The sequence below is a fragment of the Henckelia pumila genome, chromosome 2, assembly GCF_033568475.1.
Source record: "Henckelia pumila isolate YLH828 chromosome 2, ASM3356847v2, whole genome shotgun sequence".
NCBI lineage: Eukaryota > Viridiplantae > Streptophyta > Magnoliopsida > Lamiales > Gesneriaceae > Henckelia > Henckelia pumila.
This window is the reverse complement of record NC_133121.1, coordinates 28486256-28510993: the sequence shown is the minus strand read 5'-3', so window position 1 is coordinate 28510993 and position 24738 is coordinate 28486256. Positions and strand designations below refer to the sequence as shown.

The window sequence follows — 24738 nt, the reverse complement described above, 5'->3', positions numbered from 1 at the left end:
ACCAGTTTCGCCACAGCTCCAGCACTTCAATTTTTTTTCGAAGGTATTTTTGTCTTTTCCATTCCTTGATTTGGATATGCCACGCCATCGGTTAGAATAATTTTCGCCACTTCTGCCCCTACTTCTGTTCTCGAGATTGAGGGCAGATCTCGATGATGTTCCTTTACTCGAATCCATCTTGCAAACTTCTTCACCAAGAATTCGATATCTGACATCATTGAATTGTAATTTTCCTTTGCCAGCAGAATTGATAATCGCTGCCCGCATTGGCTCCCAAACATTTGGTAAAGACGCCAAAAGAATAAGTGCACGGATCTCATCCTAGAATTTGATTTCAACCAATGATATTTGGGAAACAATCGTGTTGAACTCATTGATGTGTGCTGCCACCGAAGCACCTTTTTCCATCTTCAATTTGAATAACTTTTTCATGAGAAATACTTTGTTATTTGTTGATGGCTTTTCGTACATGTCTGACAGAATGGACATCATCTCCTCCGTGGTATTTGCCTTCTCTACATTATGTGTCACGTTCTTTGTTAGGGTCAATCGTATTACACCTAACACCTGTCGATCAAGGAGCTCCCACTCATCAGCCTTCATATTTACCGGCTTCTTTCTTGATAGAGGTTGACGCAACTTCTTGATATACAGATAATCTTTAATTTGTAACCGCCAGAACGTGAAATATGTACCGCCAAACTTATTGATTCCAGGTCCCTATCCGTTATTTACGGCCATCGTTTCTCCTTCCTTAATAAAATTTCAAAAACTTTTTTCTGATGTGGAAGATTAGTCAAAGATGCAACCATAAAGCATACTAAGAATTTTATGAAATTTTTCACCAAGGCTCCCGGACACCGTAACAGCTTTGATACCAGTTGTTATGTATTATACCAAAGCGATCATGACGATAATAATTATGGAATAAAATAATCAACAAGAACACCAAAAATTTACGTGGTTCATCCAATATAGGTTACGCCCACGAGCTACTGCAAATATTTATTTCAAGGAGAAGTATTACAAGTGTATACAGAACACTTTATCTCACACAATCTCAACCCCCGATTATAACTGAGAAATGATTTTTCTAACTCACACAAAATAACACTCAAGAAAATTCTTTTGTTTTCTTTTAGTTTGAAAGGCTTTGAGAAGCTTTCGATGAGATATCTAAAAATGGAAAGGAAGAACTCTATTTATAGAGCTCCCTGACAATGTGAACACTGAAGTTGCATTGGAAAAGCGAACATTGAAGTTGCATGTGTCCTCCATTCAATGTCAAATATGGCAACCCATGTCAGCCTGCAAGAATTGACGAAATTGCTTCCACCACCAACCACATTTAATGTCATCTACCTAATTACATTTGAGTTGGTGGTGTATGTAAGTGTTTGACCAATGAACAGGAGTTCAATTTCCTCTACCAATATCTTCTCGGACGAGCCTATAGCACAGAGCTTTCTCGGTACTGTTTGCAGGGACGGAGCTGGGATATTTATGAGTGGGGAACGAATTTAGTATTATGAAATGATTAATTATTTAAAAATTTTAATATATATATATATATAATACATAACAATATAAATAAATAATTTTTAACTCATATCCTCGTGAAAATTTTATTATAATTTTGAAAAAAAAACTGAATTTCTTATAGCGAAATTTAAAAGAAAAATCAAACATGTTAAATTAAGTAAAAGTTAGAAATAAATATTTAAAAAAATTTCAACGTTTAAAATACTAAAATTAAAAATTAATCACTACAAAAAAAAATATTTAGAATTTAGATTAAAAATTAAATTCTATATAATTTTTTATTTACATGTATATTATATTTATATAATTTATTATGCTCGATTTTTATACAAATCAAACTAATTAGTGATTAAATTTATTATGAAATTTTGAACAAAATATGTATAAGTATAACATTAACGAATAGATGTTATAAACATAAATTTTTTATTTCATTTGATAAAATCATATTTAATTACAATAAAAGCTAAAAAGTCGTGCTCTATATTTATAATAAAAATCGAAATAGTTAAATAAATCTACTTAATATATCCATGACATGCTAAATTATTAATTCATAATAATTATAATTTTAGTAGTTTGATACATTCAAAATTTGATGATTATGCAAGAAATCAAATTAAAAAATCTAAATTCTTATTTATAGTAACTGTTTTTTATTTGTTAAATATGCATCGAATAAATTTGTTTCAAAATTTTTGCAAATGCACGTAATTCATATTATGTGAATTTTTGTATAAAGTTTATTTTTTTTCCATTAATGAAAAATATGCATTGATCTCACAAATATAATAAGAGCTCATTTTTTCAAATAAAATTAAAAAGATTTATAAATTTTGAAAATTAAAAGGGGCTAAATTGGATCAAAAAATTTAATTATTATTTATTTAATTAATTATATAATATATATATATATATATATATAAAAATTTGGAACAGAACTGCAAGACAAATGTTACTTCTCTAAATACATGTGATTCAGAGTTGCTTTTAACTCAAATAACACCTTTTTTCCTCCCTATTTCTATTAAACGGTGACTGAAAAGTAGAATTTCATTGGAACGGTCATCTTTATAGCACAAAATTGTTGTCTTGTCATGTTTGTCATAATTGTTGTTTTACATTTTTTTTTCCTTATTTGTAGATCCTCTATTTTGGTGAATTTTTTCTTTAGGAATCGCTTGGCTAGTAGATTGAATGATGCATAATATAATGATGATAAATCAACATACTTGGATAAAAAAAAATGGTGTGACACTAATTCTTTATACAACTTGAGTCAAACACGAGACAAAACAAAAATGATTAATCAGTCAATATTTTATCATCCGCACCTAGCCGTGTCATAGTGTACACACAACAATTGTCAATTGATTTTTAGAATTAAATTTATTTGTTGAGCTTGTTGAAGTCACTTTTAGGGAATATAATTTGGCAATAGCGTAGCATACTAGCAACAATACAAAAACAAAAACAATATGTTTGATTAATATATAGCATAACATAGTAACTAAAGGGAACCGCAGGAAGGTAACATATGAAAACTTGGACAGAATTCAGACATTAATCACATGATCAACAGAGTACAAAATTACACAAAATTGTTGACCCACCCTGGCCTTCCAATACACATATCATAATCCAAAACCACACCTCAATTTTACCAACGTTATTCCACCAACTATCCACACTGTAAAAACACGCAAATTAAAGTACAAAACAAGGGCACAACCGCAAACTCACAATCGTTTTAGTGGTGTAATAATGTAAGAAGGTGATGGGATAGTGATATCTTTTCACACTTTTCAAGCAGCGAACAATAACGACCACTCAATTCATGGAAGAAATTATGGTAATGCAATGCTAATAATGCCTTACATGATAGTGTGGTTAGTTGATTCTGATCATCAGGTGATTTGTTTCTAGACTAAATAGCAAGGACAGATGCTACAATTTTTCCCTTTGTTGGTTTTGTAAACTGAACTGTATCCTTCAATTCATACGTGCTTATTGAACATAAAGCACATCTAAATTATCTAAATCTTCCAATCATCGAGCATAGTTCAAAAACAGGTGCAAATAGAGACAGTAAGAACAGAAAAGTAGTATAGATCACTATCAGTAAACAGATATACTCAGTATTATTTAAGCTATTGACTGTAAATTTCAACATGATTAATAAACGCAACATGGTTTTCGGTCTTTTCTTGCTTTTGACTTCCCAACTTACACAGTAATACATGTACACAAGAAGGAAGCTACAAATTTGATAGTGGATAAAAAGGGTTCTTCAGTTTCAAAGCTATTAAAAAATCAAAAGATATTAAAAGTTGGGATATTTTCTTTCAGTATTTTCAGGATTTTTGGACATGTGTCGTAGCACAGTATTTTGATAAACCACAAGTAATTTTCATTCCTTTAGTCCAAAGACAAACGACTTTTCCTTTACCCATATGGGTTTGACTTTGCTTCTAGCGAACGAGACGTGACAACTTTTATTAAAGTTTTCATTTAGAGGCAGGATTTGATATGAAAGTAGGAACTTATTTGAAGAATATATATGCTGCTGAATTAATTTGAAATGACATCAATATTAAGTGTATTTGAAATTTTCTATAATTACGGTCAAAGAACAAAGGAGAATTTGAAATCCTCCTGATTTTCCATGGCAAAACAACCATAATGAAGATTTCAAATAACGCAATCTAAATATACTTTCATAATTGAAAACCACATATTGCTAAAAAGCAAACTTCTATAACTCTACATTTTAAATTATAACAAACCTCAACTGCAAAATCCATCACACCAACTTAAGTTTTACTAGGATATTATATATTATAGCAATTCATCATCCCCACTTACATCAAGATTTCAAATTCTGTACTGCACGTTAAATATCTAGGATCGCAACCAGCGTATAAGGGATGCTCAAACTAACTACACCAGAAGTTGTCTTCACTTGAGAACTAATCCTACGGTTAATGATAAGCAGTAATCTTATTGCTTACAATTACAGTTGTTGACCAACCAAAATAATGTCCCAATTAGTTAGTTACCATGGCACCTGATGTTACCTTCAAGCATGACTCCCAAGAAAGCAAAAGGCCATTTCTTTACCATAGACACCAGTAAAACCTCAAAAAAAGTTCAGTTTTTTATATGATTTCGTTCGATGGCTACTTGACAATGATCTTCAAGCACTTGCTGACACTCCCTTTTCCACAACAAGCAATTTGCATAAAAGAAAAAGGCACTGACATTTTTGTCAGCCTTTAACAAGATTGTGGTGTGGCCCATAAGTTGAAACACTGGAACATAACCAAGTGTCTACTCGTACCTTTCTATCTTTCTTTCAGCTATTTCAACTGAGCAGATTGCCCCTTGTTCAGAATTTCACCATAGCCTGCTCAAATGATAAAGTCATTAGAAGTACTTCACCTATTACTTGATTGAGGTTTTTATTTCCTATAAGAAAAATACTTTTGATAGTGGAAAAACATCAAATTAAATAAAAAAAGTGTTTTTGAACAACTTGTTTCTTCTCCTCTTCATGGTTCAACCACTTCACCTCAAAATCTCAAAATCCATAAATCCAATAGTTATGGGTTTATAATTGTTCGATTTATAGGGAAGTGGTATGGTGGACCATAAATCCACTACCATATTGTTGGACCATTTGTCTCAGGGAATCATGGATTGAAACTGATATTTAAAGCTACAAACAATACAACATCAATAATGTTTGTAAAGAGAGAAATAAAAAATTCATCAAAAACAGATAAATCGTCAAGCTTACGTCACCCCATGCAACTAGACATTGTGTTTTCTATGTCACAAATCAAGGTCCAAGCTCACATAATGTTCGAAATGGAACTTAAGAATGATAATTGAAGTCACTAAAATCCCATCACATACTTGGTGTGTTTCATATTCCCAAAAATGCAAGTATATCACAGTATCACCTCTGTAAAGTGGTGGGGTAACACAATTAAGTGCTGGTTTAACAAATGGAATTTCTTGCCTGAGTCCTATATATTGGCATGCATATTCTCTAGATTTCAACACAGACATAGAGTTGGAACCTGCTCGTTTAAGTCTGTCTCTCAGGAAAAATATTTCGGACAAATATGGCGCAAAAGCCCTTAATAATACTCAAGGTGCTGATGATCTTGATATTTACTTGCTGGTTGTCGCTCTGGGTTCTTAAGCAAACTGAATTTTGGACAAACAAATGGAAGCAAGCTGAACAAAAGGCCGCAGCTTCTGCCTTTGGCTATAATGGTAACATTATGAATCTTTTCGAGAAAGCATTATAGCCAACTTCTAACAATATTAATATGGTGGTTTTTAAATCTGCACAGGTCTTGATTTCGTCGCCTACACGTTTCCTGTAATTGTTTTGGCAATAATTGGTTTTGTATACCTGGAACTAAAACAAAGAGAATCTACAACCAGGTATAAAAATTTATTCTGCCTGCATTAGATAAGCCTTGGATTATTTTTGCATCTCACATGTTGCATTCTGATGCAGACAAGGAAGGAGAGTAATTACTTCTTTCTCCGGTCCACTCATCGTGAATCGCTATGTCGGTATTTTGTCTGGAATCCAGATTCTTGCTTCGTCTCTGTTCATCATCTTTTTGGTTTGGACATTTTACAACCGTATTTCAAATGACTTCAAGAAAATGACACCTGTCAAATCATTCAAATTGAGTCTGTAAGTTTGTTCCCTGAAGATGACAATTTCAGCAAGAAAAGGAGAAATATTCAAACTAAAAATTAATTTTTACCCAATCTCAGATGGCAATACAAACTGTTCAAGGTGGCCACACGGTGTGGTTTGCTAGCAGAAGCTTGCCTGGCTCTGCTTCTTCTACCCATATTAAGGGGAATGTCCATAGTCCGGTTACTTGGCATCCAGTTTGAAGCTTCGGTGAGATACCATATTTGGCTTGGAAATGCGATGCTACTTTTTGCCACGTTACATGGTGCAGGCACGTTCTTTATATGGGGAATGAAACATAGAATTCACGATGAGGTAATAATATAAATTTCTTGATGTTATTGTTTACTCGCAGAGGTTATGCCAACTTGACATCATGTAACTAATGCCAAAAACCAGATGTGGAAGTGGCAGAATAAAGGGCGCATTTACCTTGCTGGAGAGATCGGTCTTGTGGCAGGCCTGATCATTTGGATTACAGCACTACCACAGATTCGAAGGACAAGGTTCGAGTTGTTCTACTACACACACCACCTCTATATAGTTTTCATAGTATTCTTCTTGTTCCATGGTGGAGACCGCCATTTTTATATGGTTTTTTCGGGAGTTTTCCTCTTTGCGCTGGATAAACTTCTTCGAATCCTACAGTCCAGACAAGAAACATGCATTCTTTCAGCTCAAGTCTTCCCATGCAAAGCCGTGGAACTGACATTTCCAAAGGATCCAAGTAAAACCCATGCATCTTTCTCGCTATGTAAATTATACTTTAAACATCTACATAAACTGAGAGCTATTGCTTTTCAGGTTTGAAATATACACCAACAAGTTTGCTCTTTTTGAAAATACCAAGCATTTCCAAGATTCAATGGCATCCATTCAGTGTAACCTCCAGCTCTAGCATCGATGAGCACACGATTTCGATCATTATAAAAAGCGACGGGGAATGGACAAATTCTCTGTTTAACAAAATTTTCGTGGAAGCAGATTCAGAAACAGATCAGAGGGAGTGTATTCCAGCCGCAATAGAAGGCCCATATGGACCTGCCACACTGGATTTCCTAAGGTATCAATTACACTGACAGAACAAGGTGGATATAGAACCGAGCAACTTAAATCCTTTTTAAACCACACAATAGTGAAGCACCACGATTCACTTATTGATAGATAAACAACCACACGAACACAGACAATTGTTGCTCCACAATAACCCCTATTTCCGATTATTTGCAACTCACAGGAATTAATTATGTGAATTTGATTTTGATACTAATTATAGTATTGAGTACATACCATCATATCGAAAACTACAGCTTAAGTTGATAGTGCAATAGCATTTTGAAATTGTATGGTAGCCAAGTAAAAAATTTCGATCGTCGTACCACATAAATAACCATGCATGAAAAAGGGGCAATTGTTGGTTCCCAACCATGAAATTTTCTTTGCCATTATTTTACAACACCAGCAGTTCGATTATTCTGAATACCTCGTACCAATGCAGGTATGACAATTTGCTCATGGTTGCTGGAGGAATTGGGATAACTCCGTTTCTCAGCATTTTGCAAGAAAGAGCCTCAAACTTGAGCAATGGAAGAAATGAATATCCAGCTAAAATACAGCTCATATTCTCTGTAAAGAAGTCCCAAGACATTTGTTTGCTGAATCCAATTCTACCTCAGATTCTAGATTTCCAAAAGTTTCGCATAATACTCAAAGTATTTGTTACTCAGGAAAACCAAATTGGTAAAACTTTGAGAGAAATACTCAACGACATCCCCGACGTGCAAATATTAAATTTTAGAACCACTGGCTATGCAATATATGGATCTGAAAGGTTACTGTGGATGGCTGTCATTACCATGACTTCTTCGGCTGTATTTCTCCTCCTCCTTGGTGGCTTCAACCATTTCATTATCCCATCAGCCAAGAAACCCTCTGAACAAAAGAGTCCCTCTTCATTGATTGATCTTCTTGTTATGTGCTCTTTTGCCATAGCAATAACATTTACTGCTGTAATTGCTATAATGATAAGATGGAAAAGATTAAAGAAAGAGTTTCCATTATTTTCCGATAAACAAAGCAAAGTTATGAGGCAAAGGTTACTAGAAGCCAACAGAGATCTTGATGACCACGAAATCCATTTTGGAGGAAGACCAAATTTTCAAGGTAGTTTTCCACCTGTCTTGGTAATAAAAATCTCTTTTTACTGTAGAATGTGATTTTAACATTAAAATTCATTTATGGTCTAACGTTCTACAAAAATGACAGATCTATTCTCCGATTTCGCAAGTGAATCAGGAGGATCTGATAAAGGTGTGGTAGTCTGTGGACCTGAAGGAATGAGTGAGTCTGTGGCTTCAATTTGCAAACTGAGTTCTCAGATTTTGCGAAGGAACGTTAAGGAAAAGAACGCATATTTCAGCTTTCACTCCCTAAATTTTACACTTTAACCGTACACGGCTATATGCACAGAATGTGTGCGGCTCACTGCTAGTCTAGTAAAATGAATCTTCTGTTGAAGGAGATTTTTCATATCCAAAATACAGTTGCACTTTCTGTCACAGTCGCCGTATAATATCCGTCTTCTAAAGTTCTGCTATGCCATCATTTTGGAATTTTTCTACTCATTTTTACTGGCAAAGCAAAAACTAAGTTGCTCTTGATTCAGTATAATAAAGAAAATGTTAAAAATTATATTCCAACATAAAGGACATCAACTTCAGTATAACAGCAGGATCGACCAACAAATTACTCAGCTTACATTCTAGTATACGCATTAAAAGAATTGCATACAAAATGTCTCCAAGATTGGAAACTAGACAACTATACACAATCAAAACAGCAAAATATTTACGATAATTGCATGCTCACACCTGATCTAGTGGATGAGACACCAACGAATTTTCACTCTCACCACCTTCAACTCCATCCATTTTACCCACCACAGGCACGAATTCCGATAGTAAATCTTTTGGTGCCATTACCAAATTCTCACCAATCAATATTGTGATAACCTCCTTCATGGTAGGCCGACGAAGAGGATCTGGGTGACAACAAGACAACCCCAGTTTCAACACAGCCTCAATCTCTTCCACTTCATACTCCCCCTTAATCCTCTTGTCAGCTGACTCAGATAGCCTGCCATCCGAATACTTCTGCCTCACCCAATCTATCAACACTTCCTCATCCTCGGCTTCCACATTAGTTTCTATCGGTCTCCGCCCACACGCCACTTCCAATACAACAACTCCAAAACTATATACATCGCTAGCTATAGTCGGCGTTGCCAACGTAGCTACCTCAGGGGCCAAGTATCCTAATGTACCAACAACCCGGGTTGTATTAGGCACCTCACCATGTGAATACAACTTCGCAAGGCCAAAATCACCTAACCTCCCCCTCATCTCACTATCTAGTAGCACATTGCTCGACTTGATGTCCCTGTGGACAACCACTTGATCCCAACCATGATGTAAATAGTTCAAACCCTCCGCAACGTCAGCCAAGACTCTCTTTCGTCCTTCCCAATTCATTAGCTTCTCGGGCTTGTCAAAAATCCATTTGTTAAGGCTACCATTGGGCATGTAATCATAAACCAGAAGTAACTCGTTCTTTTTCCTACACCACCCCCGCATTTGCACTAAGTTCTTGTGCTGCAGTCTCCCCATACTTGAAATCTCAGCCATAAATTCCCTCAACCCCTGTTTAGAATCATGGTTCACACACTTTACAGCCACCTCCATGTTATTAGTCAAAGTCCCTTTATAAACTTTACCAAATCCACCAGAACCAAGCAATTCTTCAGCAGAAAATCCCTTTGTAGCCTCACTGAGCTCTTCATAAGAATATCTATGAGGCCAATACTCCATCTCCCAATCCTCAATCTCATCATCCTCTGCCATTTCCTTCATTCGCTTCCGCCAAAACCAGTACACCAAAAATGCAGCAATCACAGCTGCCACCACGCAGCCAACTACAATCCCCGCAACCGCACCATGAGACAAGGAAGATGATCCCGCATTGACCGGCAAGAAAACCGGTAAACCGGTGGTATTTATATCCCTCGCAACTCCAACATCACTAAAACTCCATGCCAGGAGACGCTGTGCCTCAATCCACTGAGTTATGGAAGCCGAAAATCCAACAAACATTTCCGGCCCAAAATAATTGGCAATCGCAGGATCCCTATACGACAGCAAAGTTCTGGCCGGTCGAGGCACTCCAGCCGGTGCAATGGTCACATTGATTTCATTCCGCGGCCCATTAAACTCAAGCCAGACGTGAATATTCTGCCCATTTCTCATAGGAACATTAACGAAAGTAAAATTATTAGGACCACCAGTCGCATTATAGTATCCAGCCGTTTCATTAGTCACAGACACGACGCTGTCAAGGTCGACGCCCACGTGATTTCCATCCGGGTCATTCAGTTCCGGGTTCCGACCCGTATCAAATTCAACAGCCAGAAGCGGATACACAGATTGCGTCGCTCCGCTGGTGAACAGACCAAAGTACTGCCCAACCAGCGCATTGGGTGGGGCAGTGGAGTTACATAGAACAAAAGCAATGCCAAAACCTGGACTGCTGGCAATGTCCGGCAGAATCGAGAACACGAACTGGGTAGAAAACGAAGTCGTGACATTGGAGGGGTTGGACGACTTGAAAGGGATGGCGGAAGGGTAAAAGACGCGGCCCAAAGATAACGGGTTGGTGTCACTGGTGAGGCGAATCACCGGCGGCTGGATTCGGGCATCATCGGTGAGGGTGACGTTAGCAGGGGTTGAATTGGCCGTGAAGGAGTTGTAGATGAAGTCGAGTGAAGAAGCTGAAGAAGCCAAGTGAAGGAAGATGCAGAGTGTCAATGGAGGGAGCATCGCTTTTGCTGTGATGGTTGACTTTCTTGATTTGATGTTTTGGGATCATGAAACCCACAAATCCTCTGCAGGCAGATCCACAGATTATTGGGTTCGGTCGATCTCGGAATGGAGGTGAAGAGATGATTGATGAATTTTTAGAAAATCAACCAAAATTGGACAGTATTTGTTGTGCCTCGACGCCAAATCTATCTCCCCTTTCTTTTTTGAAAATTTCTACGTACATTAATTATAAGGTAAATTATGAAAAAATATATATATATATCCCTAAATGCTGCTTTCACTTGTTGAAATTGTCCTTCCAATTGCTTTTTATAACACAGATTTTTTATCCATGAATCAACTAAACTCATATTTATAATTAAAAAAATAATAATTTTAACATAAAAATTAAAATTTTTTCTGGTCACCCAAATACAAAATTTATCTAAAATTTATTCATGAGACCGTTATACAAAAGTTTTTGTGTTTTATTTAAGCCAATGAGGCAAAAAACTTAGTAATTATATTGGTTATAATAAATTGTTATCTTATTAATATAACTTTATCACCACAGCTCTTATAAAATATCTTATGTATAAATTTTATAAGGCGGATTTCGTATTTGACTCGAACAATTAAAATATTTAACTCTTATACAAAAAATATTATATTTTTATATTTAATATGGACTATGTCAACCCGTTTAAAAAATATAGAAATTATAATAAAATAATTTTTTTTTTTAAAAAGTGAATATTTTATAATAATTTTTATGTTTGAAGTGATATGAACATTTAATATAAAATTCAAAATATAGATAAAATCATAAAAGCTACATTAATTACACAAAACACTCATCTAACACCGATTATTCATGTGGTACAAGATTAAAATTCATTTTAGTACATGAACTACTCATAAAATGTAAAAACTTTTACATGAACTATTAAAAATGGTTTAAGTGCTTCATGATCAAGTTATAAAGTCAATTTTACACTTTACTTAATTATTTTGAAGTTCAATATTTCTATTAAATTCAAATAGATACTTTATTATATTTTTCAAAATTATTTTATTGATTACAATTATAAACATAAATTTATGTTTATGTAAATTTTATATTATAATAAAAAGATTGTACTCATTGTAAGAAAACATTATAAATATTATTTAATGTAAACATACACATACACACATATATATAGAAAAGTTTTAAACTGCCCAATAAATTTCTGCTCACTTTGTTTCCGACCACTAAAAACCGATGTCGGGTTTTAGTTGTTTTTGTTTTTGATTTTTCGCACCACTAAAATACGGCATCGGGTTTTAGTGGTCGGGCATGAAGTGGGCATCACTTGTTGGGCAGCTGAAAATTTATATATATATATATATATATATATATATATATTGTATATAACAATTGATAAATTAAATATTAAAAAATGATATATATTAAAAAAATTATAAAAATATAATACAATTATTATTTTAACCATGTTATAATATTATCATTTATAGTAATAAAATTAATTCATAAATAAATCAAAATATAAAGAACTAAAATATAATTTATTATATTTATGAAGATATTGTAAAATAAATAATTTTTATATTTAAATATTTAATTAAAAAATAATAATCTAATCTGTCAAAAATGTCCAAAAATTTGTCAGAAATGTCCAAATCAAGTATATAAATTTTTAACATTTCTAATCATACAAATCGAGACAATAAGCAAGATTCACCTGATGATGTTGTTGTTTCGACTTTCATAGGCTACCGATTCTTTTTCCAATGATATATATATATATATATATATATATATATATATATATATATATATATATATTTCATTTAATTTGTGATATTCAAATTTCACGTTGAATATTTCTTCGGATGCATGATATATAATTTTTTTTAGAGTATAGCAAATATGATTTTATAGTTATAATTTAATCAATAAAATAATTTTAGAAAGCAGAATATGTATCTAGTTGAATTTAATAAAAATATTGAACTTAAAAATAATTTAAATAAAGGGCAAAATTGACTTTTGAATTTGATCATATATCAATTAAATTATTTTCAATACTTATATATCAATTTAATATTTTATCAATACATCATATACCAAAATAAATGTTACTCTTTTTATAAATAAAATATTAATCCTTTTATAAATAATGTGGTTGATTAAAATATGGTCGGCCGCCTGATGCGATGATGCATGGTTTAAATTTTAATCCATTATATCACTTTACAATTTGTATATTTCACACGGTATGCTTTAAAACAAAAATCATTTTGTTAGATTCTTATGTTATCATTTGTCAAATTACTTTTTTATTCCGTAAAAAAAATTACTTTTTTTCTTTTAATTATTTTCTTTTCTTCTTTTTTTTTTTTTTGAAACGGTCTTAATTACGCTTAAATGCGACAGTGAACATGATGAATTTAATTGCGACAATGAACATAACAAAAATCTTGTCATTAATTCGAGAGGAAGAAGAAGGATTTGATTAGTGATTGTTTGGTCTAAAATAGTCGCTAAATTTAGCGACGGTTTCATTATTTGTGTTCAAAACCGTTGCTAAATTAAATATAAGTACGCAAAATAGCTCTCATTTCTCGCAAACCCTAGCCGCAAAACTCCACTCCCAGCTGTCGTTCGATATTTTTTCGCCGCACCCGGCCGAGTGTCCGAGGTACGCAATTATTTATGTACTCATATATATGTGTTTTTATGCAAAATTTAGGTTTTATTCATCTTATATATCCTTAAAAGAATCTATATATGTGTTTGTTGAAAGAATAATTTGAAAATTAATGTTTTAGTGTTTTAGCAGTCGAATCTGCCGTCATTGTTGTTTACATTGTAAATTTGTTTTGCCGCTCACTTGTCGTCATGTCATCGTCGTGCTTCTGTTGTGCGGCTTGTGCCATCGCCGACATCATTGTGCTTCTGTTGTACCATGGTCGTGCTTCTGTTGTGCCATTGTCGATACTGCAAGCTTATAACCACCACTAACGCAAGGTTATATATATATATATATATATATATATATATACACACACATGCAAACACGCACACACACAACACACATAGATGCATGTAAAAATTCGTTTTTTTTAAATAATAATAATAATAATAATAATAAAACACAACACACATAGAAAAAAACATAATTATATATATATATATATATAGAATTAGTATAATTTACATATATTAATTTATTTATATATTTTTTATTTATAATTAACACTTTGTATATATTATATACAAATGGTTGCTTATATATGTTTAATAATTTTTTCTATCCAATGTAGAGACATGGCTCATAATGCACAAGATCAGCACTTCGAGGACCCTTCAGACAGCGTAGACCCTCAAGATCCACGAAAATTGATATATGTCGTTAATAGGAAGTAAGTTAAACTTTTTAATTTATTATATTATTAATAATAATTGTTGAACTTAAATCATTAATTTTATAAATCAACTTTATAAACATAATATTGGTGAAATAATGTTGCAGGTTGCAGTCGAACAGTCACAAGATTTCTGCTTTTATTACTTCAGAGATTTAAATTGAGCATTTGTGAGGAGGGTTATTGTTGGAAGTATGTTACTCCGGCGCAGCGTCAGTGGTACTGGGATCAGTTTGTGGTAGGTGTATCATTTAATTGCACAAAAAATGCACAAAAAACATCTACGGTATTTTACATATTGTTGTTTAATTTACTTTCACTTTGAAATGCAGACTACCTACAAGTGGAGTCCTGCATTTGACTCAAGAGTGAAGAAGACATGGAGTGAAACTATAGCCACCCAATATCGCAAGACAGTGCACGCGTGGCGAAATTCAGATCAAAAACCAAAGTGCTTAGCGGCTAATGTGTGGGCAGCATGGAAGGAGGTTTGGGCTTCTGTGGAATGGTAGTAACAATCAGGAAAATACAAGAAAAATAGACATAGTGAGTCTGCAGGTTCGGGGACGAGCATGACAAAACATACTGCAGGTTCACGTTCAATTGTCGATCACACACATTCAATGGTATTGCTTAGTTTTTTTTAACAAATAAATGGATGTACGATACTCTTATTCATTTTTTGGGGGTTTTCAATAGTGTTCGGAGTAGGCTAGGGAACCCAACTCATATGAGCTGTTTTAGAAGAATGACACGAATAAATCAGGCGAATTTATTGATGAGCGATCTAGATCTATTAATGTAAGTATTTTTTTTAATCATATATGTGTATATTAAAATTTCTAAATTTAATTAGCATCATTAACATTATCATTTTATTGAATTATGTGTAATATAATGCAGACTGATTTCGAAGCTCGGCGTGCAATATTGTCATCTGTATCTGGTGCTGGTAGCTCAGAGCCCATCCCTCTCACATACTCGGAGGTTAATCAGTTGTATCTCAATGTTGCTGGGGTGTGAAGAAGGGGGGAGAAGTATATGGATTAGGGACGCAATCAACCGGGTTTTATCCTGAGGCCACTACACAACGTGGGACCCCTAGTGGTAGTCGGACCACAACTGTCACCATGAGAGCGAACTTGGAAGCGGCACAAGATGAGGAGCAGATGTATAGAGATGAAAATACAGAGATTCGTAAGGAAATGAAGTCGTTGGAAGATACAGTCCAAGCCTTAGTTGCGACATTGGGACCACGAGAAAAACCACATGTTTCATCCATTGCACCGCCACCTACATTGCCTTCCTCATCTAGGAAGCGAAGCGCTCCCGACGACGACGAATTTCAGCTCTATGAGAAGGACGGTGACAAGACGACACAGGCCCCATAGCTCCTACATTTGATATTTTATTTTTGTTATCTTGGGATTTTCAGATACTACTCTATGATTGAACATGTTATTTCGTGTGGTTTAATTCATTGCTTTTTACAGCATGTATGTTTGAAGAATTTTTTTATCACAAAATTAGCATTTGAACTATTATTTATAGTTTAAAAATAATATATATTAAAATACATTTTATTAAAAATAGTATTTTTTGTGTACTTGCGACCTTTTAGAATTAAGCACATAAAATTTAATGAATTAACACATAGTTTTTTTTTCTCGTCACGCGAGCAACGTAAAAGAACATCGACATCAAATAAATAATATCTAGTGATTTTAGTATCTTTCCTGCAAATAAAATAGACCAAAACAAACAAACAAATCCAAGTTACTCTATACGCATACCAAATTTTGATTAAATACAAGACTAAAATCAAAGAAAGTCTCATTTACAATATTAAAATTATAATTTTCCCCATAATATGTTAAAAGTAATTAGTCTTTTCAATTTTGCTATAGGTAATATTTCGCAAGGCTTGAAGACATTTTCTTAAGCTATATATTTTTCCAAAAATATTAAACTAATGACTAATGTTACATGAAATCACCTGTTTTTCAATACACAAAATCCAAAAGCGGAAACAAAGATAAAAAAAAAAAAAAAAACAATTGCATCAACTTTGAAAAAATGCCTATTCTTTGATGTTTTCTTTTATTATTTAAGGCTTTGAATATATATATATATGATTGAATTGTGAAAAGTGAAGTGGCATTAAAGATAAACACGAGTAATTATTATTATATTATTCAGATAGATATCTGCAAAAAAGTTAGAAATCTAATATTTGATCAGAAATGTAATTCATGTTGAAAATATATATAAATATATATTATTATTTATTGTTGAATGTTGAAGGTTGAAAGTTGAAAATTGAGTTGTAAAATATTGAAAATTAGTGTGTGATGATGTAATTAATGATGTATTAATTTTTGACCAATCTCCAATTGAGATCTATAAATAGGTCTCTCCATTTGTGTAGAAAAACACAATTGTGAAGAGAGAAAAATTTTATAAAGTGTAGAATTTGATAAATTTTGAGTTTTTGAGTTTTTACTTTTTACCGTAAATTTTTACTTTTTCACAACACGTTATCAGCACGATCGCTCGAAGGTTCTCTATATTTTCTGACGCTCCAAAATACAAGAAGAAGTCAAAAATATTCAACAAGTAAGAATTTTTATTTTACTGTTTATATATTTTTATTGTGTATATATTAATATATAATATCATGTTATGAAAAAAATAAGTTTTTTTCAAAACTTGTTATAAATCCTGGGAGGATGTTAAGACGACATCCCACACTCCCGGTAAGGGATACGACAAGTATAAAAGCCTCTAAGGTTTTTAAACAATAACGTGATATATATTTATTATGTATATATATTAACTATATTAATATATAATTTCATGTTATTATATAAAAGGTTGTCTATGACACTGATCTTATAATAACGTGATATGATATATATTATTGTGTATTTATATACTAACCATATTTGTATAATCTCATGTTATTATATAAAAGGTTGTCTACGACACCGATCTTATAATAATGTGATATGATATACTATACCTGACTTTATACTAACTATATTGGTATAATTTCACAACATTATATAAAAAGCTGTCTACGACACTGACCTTATAATAATGTGATATGATATATATAATTATTTAATTATGATTATCATTATATGCATTACATGATTATCACGAATTTTTATTCAACACATACTCAATTTTTTCTTTACCCCCAACGGTCACAAACGGTAACAAAACGGCTAGTTTTTGCCCTATAAATATGTTCACTCAAACTTATTTTCAATCACACCAAATTCATTCTTTCTCTCAAAATATTTTATCCTCGGTTTTTTTCGAAGATGAAGATGATGACATTTATAAGGATATTTTTCATAACGACTATGATCATCATGCTCACGAGTCTTTTACTCACCAGCGATTTTCCAACACATATTTTTTCTCTATTTGTATACGCACTTGTAATTTACGTTCTTCCATTATTTTGTATTGTCATATTTATGGAAATTAACTAATAAAATGCATTGTTATTTTCTAGTACCACCATGTCGAACTTGGCGAAACTCGAATTCATTGCACTTGATATAACCGGAAAGAATTATATGTCATGGACCCTCGATGTAGAAATGCATCTCGAGTCATTGGGTCTTAACGAAACTATCAAAGAAAATAACATATCATCCTCACAAGATAAAGCAAAAGCGATGATATTTTTACGCAGACATCTTGATGAGGGGTTGAAATGTGAATATTTGACCGAAAAAGACCCAATGATTTTGTGGAAAGGGTTAAAAGAACGTTTTGAGCATATACGGGAAGTTATACTTCCGACCGCACGAGATGAATGGAATACTTTAAGATTCCAAGATTTTAAAAAAGTGAGTGATTATAATTCTGCGATGTATCGAATTGTCTCACAGCTGAAATTTTGTGGGCATAATATTACTGAGATGGAAATGCTTGAAAAGACATTTTCCACATTCCACGCATCAAATATAACTCTACAACAGCAATATAGAGTGCGTGGATTTTCAAGATACTCAGAACTCATCGCATGTTTACTCGTGGCGGAAAAGAATAATGAATTGCTCATGAGAAATCATCAGTCCAGACCTACTGGTTCAACGGCATTTCCTGAAGCAAATGTCGTAAGTAAAAATGAAAACCAAAATCAAAGATATAGACAAGATTTTGGTCGAGGTCGTGGACGAGGACGTGGGCGTGGACGTGGGCGTAGAAATGATCGCGGTCGTGGTCGAGGCCGTGGATTTGAAAATAAAAGAGATAGTTATTTCAATAACTCATCTCAAAGGAACGTCACGAACCACCCACAAAAGAGGCAGCATGATAATACGGGTGAAAATGAAAATCATCCAAAAAGAACTGAGAGTGTTTGTTATAGATGTGGCACTCCAGGACATTGGTCAAGAACTTGTCGAGCCCCTGAGCATCTGTGTAAGCTCTATAAAGATTCAATAAAGGGGAAAGAAAAAGAGACCAATTTTACTGAAAACATTGACCATGCAAGTGGTTCAATGAATTTAGATGCTGCCTACTTTTTGAATGATTTCGAAGATATTGATTAAATGTACTGGTGGGAAAAGAATGTAACAATGTAATTTTTATATTGTAAAACATATTATATTTTGCATGTATTGTTTTATTCTGAAATTAAATTGTAACATATTATAATTTGCATGTATCTTTCTTAATTCATTTTATTGCATATTGTTTTTGAAGATCATTATGGAAAATGCTATGATCAAAGATGGAAATAATGCACTGTAAGTTTGCATACCAGATAGTGGTACAACGCACACTATCCTCAGAAATAAAAAATATTTCTTGGAATTAAAACCAACAAAAACAATGGTGAATACAATATCAGGTCCTGTAGACTTGATTGAAGGATGTGGCAAAGCACAATTTTTGTTACCTAATGGTACAAAATTTTTGATAAATAGTGCTTTATATTCACCACGATCACAAAGAAATTTGTTGAGTTTTAATGATATATATTCTCATGGTTATGATACGGAAACAATAACCGAAGGAAATGAGAAATATATGTGTCTTACTACATATAAATCAGGAAAGAAATATGTAGTTGAGAAATTATCAATGCTCCCTACTGGATTGCATTATACACATATAAGTCCAATCGAATCAAATATGGTTATTGGAAATTCTTCAATACTAACAAATTGGCATGATCGATTGGGACATCCTGGTTCAATAATGATGCGAAGGATTATAGAAAATACAAGTGGTCATCCACTGAAAGACCAGAAGATCTTTCAGAATAATAAGTTTCAGTGTAAGGCATGTTCTCTGGGGAAACTTATTATAAGACCATCACCAGCTAAAATCCAAAAGGAATCACCCATATTTCTTGAACGTATTCAAGGTGATATTTGTGGGCCAATTCATCCACCATGTGGACCATTTCGATACTTTATGGTATTGATCGATGCCTCTAGCAGATGGTCACATGTATGTTTATTGTCCACTCGGAATGTGGCATTTGCAAAATTGATGGCTCAAATAATAAAATTGCGGAATCAATTTCCCGAATATACGATCAAGAAAATAAGACTTGATAATGCTGGAGAATTTACTTCCCAGACTTTTAACGACTATTGTATGTCGATGGGAATTACTGTTGAACATCCTGTAGCTCATGTTCATACACAAAATGGATTAGCTGAATCATTGATTAAACGTCTGCAGTTGATTGCTAGACCAATGATTATGAGAACGAAACTCCCTATTTCTATATGGGGACATGCAATTTTACATGCTGCTGCATTGATTCGCATCAGGCCAAGTGCATATCATAAACACTTCCCATTGCAGCTTGTATTTGGCAAAGAACCAGATATTTCTCATTTGAGAATTTTTGGATGTATGGTGTATGTGCCTATTGCACCACCTCAAAGAACAAAAATGGGACCTCAAAGAAAGAATGGTATTTATATCGGCTATGATAGTCCATCAATCATTAGATATCTTGAGGCTCAGACAGGCGATGTGTTTACAGCACGGTTTGCTGATTGTCATTTTGATGAAAATAACTTCCCAATGTTAGGGGGAGAAAAGAAACACATCGAAAAAGAAATCACATGGTATGTACCATCATTATTACATTTGGATCCTAGAACTAAACAATGTGATAAAGATGTACAGCAAATTGTGCATTTGCAAAGAATAGCAAATCAAATGCCAGATGCATTTGCAGACACAAAAGGGGTAACAAAATCATATATACCTGCTGTAAATGCCCCTGCTCGAGTTGAAATTCCAAAGAAACAAAATGAAGACATTCATGATGTCATAAAACGCCTGAAGCGTGGAAGGCCAATCGGTTCAAAGGATAAAAATCCTCGGAAAAGAAAATACATAGAGAAAAATGATGATCAGAAAATAGAAAATGGTGTTCCAGAAGAAACACACGATGATGAAAATATTTTGTCAGAACCACAAACTGACGAGAATCATGAAATCTCTATCAATTATATTAATACTGGAAAAATATGGAACCAAAAGAATGTACAAGATATTGATGAGATATTTTCGTACAATGTGGCATGTGACATCGTAAATGAAGATAATGAACCAAAATCTTTTGGTGAATGCAAAACTCGAAAGGATTGGTCAAAATGGAAAGATGCCATCCAGGTTGAATTAAATTCGCTAAATAAACGTAGTGTTTTTGGACCTATAGTCCTTACACCTAAAGGTGTTAAACCTGTTATGTACAAATGGGTTTTTATTCGAAAGAGAAATGAGAAAAATGAAATAGTGAGATATAAAGCTCGACTTGTTGCACAAGGTTTTTCTCAAAGACCTGGAATTGATTATGAAGAAACGTATTCTCCTGTTATGGATGCAATTACGTTTCGATATTTGATTAGTTTGGCAGTGTCTGAAAATTTGGAAATGTGTCTTATGGATGTTGTTACAGCTTACTTATACGGATCACTTGATAGTGATATATACATGAAAATCCCTGAAGGATTTAAGATGCCTGAAGCACAAAGTTCAAAACCCAGAGAATTTTATTCTGTAAAATTGCAAAGATCATTATATGGGTTAAAGCAATCTGGCCGAATGTGGTATAATCGGCTAAGTGAGCACTTGATGAAAAAGGGATATGTAAATGATCCAATATGCCCTTGTGTTTTCATCAAGAAAACAACATCCGGATGTGTAATTATTGCTGTATATGTTGATGATTTAAACATCATTGGAACGAATAAAGAAATTCAAGAAGTTATGATGTACTTGAAGGAAGAATTTGAAATGAAAGACCTTGGAAAAACCAAGTATTGTCTTGGTTTACAAATTGAACAAAAAGAATGTGGAATTTTTGTTCACCAGTCTAATTATACAGAGAAGGTCCTTAAACGTCTCAATATGGATCAATCAAATCCTTTAAGTACTCCAATGGTTGTCAGATCATTGAATATAGAAAAGGATCCATTTCGTCCATGTGAAGATGATGAAGTTGTTCTTGGTCCTGAAGTACCATATCTAAGTGCCATTGGTGCCCTTATGTATCTTGCAAATTGCACTAGACCAGACATATCTTTTGCAGTAAATTTATTGGCAAGATTCAGTTCATGTCCAACGAAGAGGCACTGGAACGGAATTAAACATATATTCCGTTATTTACGAGGAACGACGGATTTGGGACTTTTGTATCCAAAAGATACAAATCAGAGAATAATTGGTTATGCTGATGCTGGATACTTATCTGATCCACATAAGGCACGTTCCCAAACCGGATATGTATTTACTCGTGGAGGCACTGCAATCTCTTGGCGATCACAGAAACAAACACTTGTTACAACTTCATCAAATCATGCCGAGATTATTGCACTACATGAAGCAAGCCGTGAATGTGTCTGGCTTAAATCAATGACTCGGCATATCCAAACTTCTTGCGGATTATCAGTGGACAAGAATCCAATCACACTGTATGAAGATAATGCCGCATGTGTTGCCCAAATGAAACAAGGATACATCAAAAGTGACAGAACTAAACATATTCCTCCTAAATTCTTTGCATACACTCAAGAGCTGGAGAAGAATAAAGATATTGATATCTGTTACATTCAATCAAATGAGAACTCATCCGATCTCTTCACAAAGGCACTTCCCACGGCGATATTCAGAAAACACATTTATAATATTGGGATGCGCAATCTACGAAATATGTGAAGAATCATTCATGTTGACATCAGGGGGAGTTTACGTGGCTGCACTCTTTTTTCCTTACTATGGTTTTTGTCCCAATGGGTTTTTCCTAGTAAGGTTTTTAACGAGGCAGTATACAACACGTAATGGAGATAGTCATTCTATCATGATTATCATCACAAGGGGGAGTGTTGAAAATATATATAAATATATATTATTATTTATTGTTGAATGTTGAAGGTTGAAAGTTGAAAATTGAGTTGTAAAATATTGAAAATTAGTGTGTGATGATGTAATTAATGATGTATTAATTTTTGACTAATCTCCAATTGAGATCTATAAATAGGTCTCTCCATTTGTGTAGAAAAACACAATTGTGAAGAGAGAAAAATTTTATAAAGTGTAGAATTTGATAAATTTTGAGTTTTTGAGTTTTTACTTTTTACCGTAAATTTTTACTTTTTCACAACAATTCACATTTTGTTGACTCTTTGTATTACACAAGGAATTTTTGTGGAAGTCCTTGAGTCAAACTTATAACCCAGTCGGTAGTCGTTGCTTATTATATATTTCTTTTTATGTATTACAAATGAAATTTATAAAAAAAAAATAGATAAATAAATAAATAAATTTATGACATATGCCATTTTAAGAAATTATTTGGCTCGTCATGTTCATTGTATCACTAATATTAATAATAATAATAATAATAATTAATTAATTAATAAATAAAATAAAATAAATAGTATGTCTTTAGTAAGGCAGCTCATAGATGTACCTATCGGCTATCCGATTCATATATCTAGTAAAACAATTAATGAATAATATAATATTTCTATAAAATTCCAATAAATACATATTTTATTTTTCAAAATTATTTTATTGATTACAATTATAAACATAAATTTATGTTTATGTAAATTTTTTATTATAATATAAAGATCGTACTCATTGTAAGAAAACATTATATATATATAAACTGATAAATTATATATTCAAAAATAATATATATTAATAAAATTATTTTTTTAACTATGTTATAATATTATCATTCACATTAATATAATTAATTCTTAAAAAAATAAAAATATACAGAACTAAAATATAATTTATTATATTTATGAAGATATTGTAATATAAATAATTTTTATATTTAAAAATTTGAATAAAAAATAATAATCTAATTTGTTATAAATGTCTAAATCAAATATAAAAATTTTGAAAATTTATAATAATGCAAATCGATATAATAAGCAAGATTCACGTGATGGTCTTGTTGTTCCGACCTCCATAGGTTACCGTATATATATATATATATATTTTCAGTTGCCCAACCAATGACGTCAAACTCGTTCCCGACCACTAAAACCCAGTACCGTGTTTTAGTAATGCGAAAAAAAAAACAACTAAAACTCGGTACCGGGTTTTAGTGGTCGGGGACGAGGTGAAAAAATATTGTTGGAAAGCTGAAAAGTCCTATATATATATATTTTCATTTAATTTGTGATATACAAATTTAATGTTGAATATTTTTTCGGATGCATGATATATAATTTTATTTTTAGAGTATAGTAAATAAGAATTTATAGTTATAATTTAAACAATAAAATAATTTTAGAAAGCGAAATATGTATCTAGTTGAATTTAATAGCAATATTAGACTTAAAAACAATTTAAATAAAGGGAAAATTGACTTTTGAGTTTGATCATATATCAATTAAATAATTATAATAGTTCATGTAACAATTTAATATTTTTTCAATAGTTCATATACCAAAATGAATATTATTTTTTTATAAATAAAGTAATTGATTAAAATTAAGATGGCCGACGCCTGCTGTGTGCCTGTGATGATTGTTTAATCCATTATATCACTTTACAATTTGTATATGTCAAATTATTTTGTTAAACAAAAATCATTTTGTTAGATTCTTATGTTTTATCATTAGTCAAATTACTTTTTTTTAAACGGTCTCTAAGCTTAAATGCGACAATGTA

At 32.7% G+C, this 24738-nt stretch overlaps 2 protein-coding genes across 3 annotated transcripts; one reads left to right on the top strand and one right to left on the bottom strand.

Moving 5' to 3' along the window:
- Positions 1-5625: 5625 nt before the first annotated feature.
- Positions 5626-9129, top strand: LOC140879899 (ferric reduction oxidase 8, mitochondrial). Its single transcript, XM_073283862.1, has 8 exons — positions 5626-5826; positions 5907-6000; positions 6077-6262; positions 6346-6583; positions 6668-6995; positions 7073-7331; positions 7767-8431; positions 8534-9129. The coding sequence occupies exons 1-8, from the start codon at positions 5673-5675 to the stop codon at positions 8713-8715; spliced, it is 2106 nt and encodes a 701-aa protein (XP_073139963.1). The 5' UTR covers positions 5626-5672; the 3' UTR covers positions 8716-9129.
- On the bottom strand, positions 6087-11341 carry LOC140879900 (L-type lectin-domain containing receptor kinase S.1). Of its 2 annotated transcripts, none has more exons than XM_073283864.1 (2): positions 9139-11341; positions 6087-6237 (listed from the first exon to the last, which is right to left on the bottom strand). In XM_073283864.1, the coding sequence occupies exons 1-2, from the start codon at positions 11137-11139 to the stop codon at positions 6223-6225; spliced, it is 2016 nt and encodes a 671-aa protein (XP_073139965.1). In that variant the 5' UTR covers positions 11140-11341; the 3' UTR covers positions 6087-6222. The 2 variants fall into 2 exon arrangements, with proteins under 2 accessions (XP_073139965.1, XP_073139964.1); XM_073283863.1 differs by lacking the exon at positions 6087-6237 and adding an exon at positions 8139-8284.
- Positions 11342-24738: the final 13397 nt, after the last annotated feature.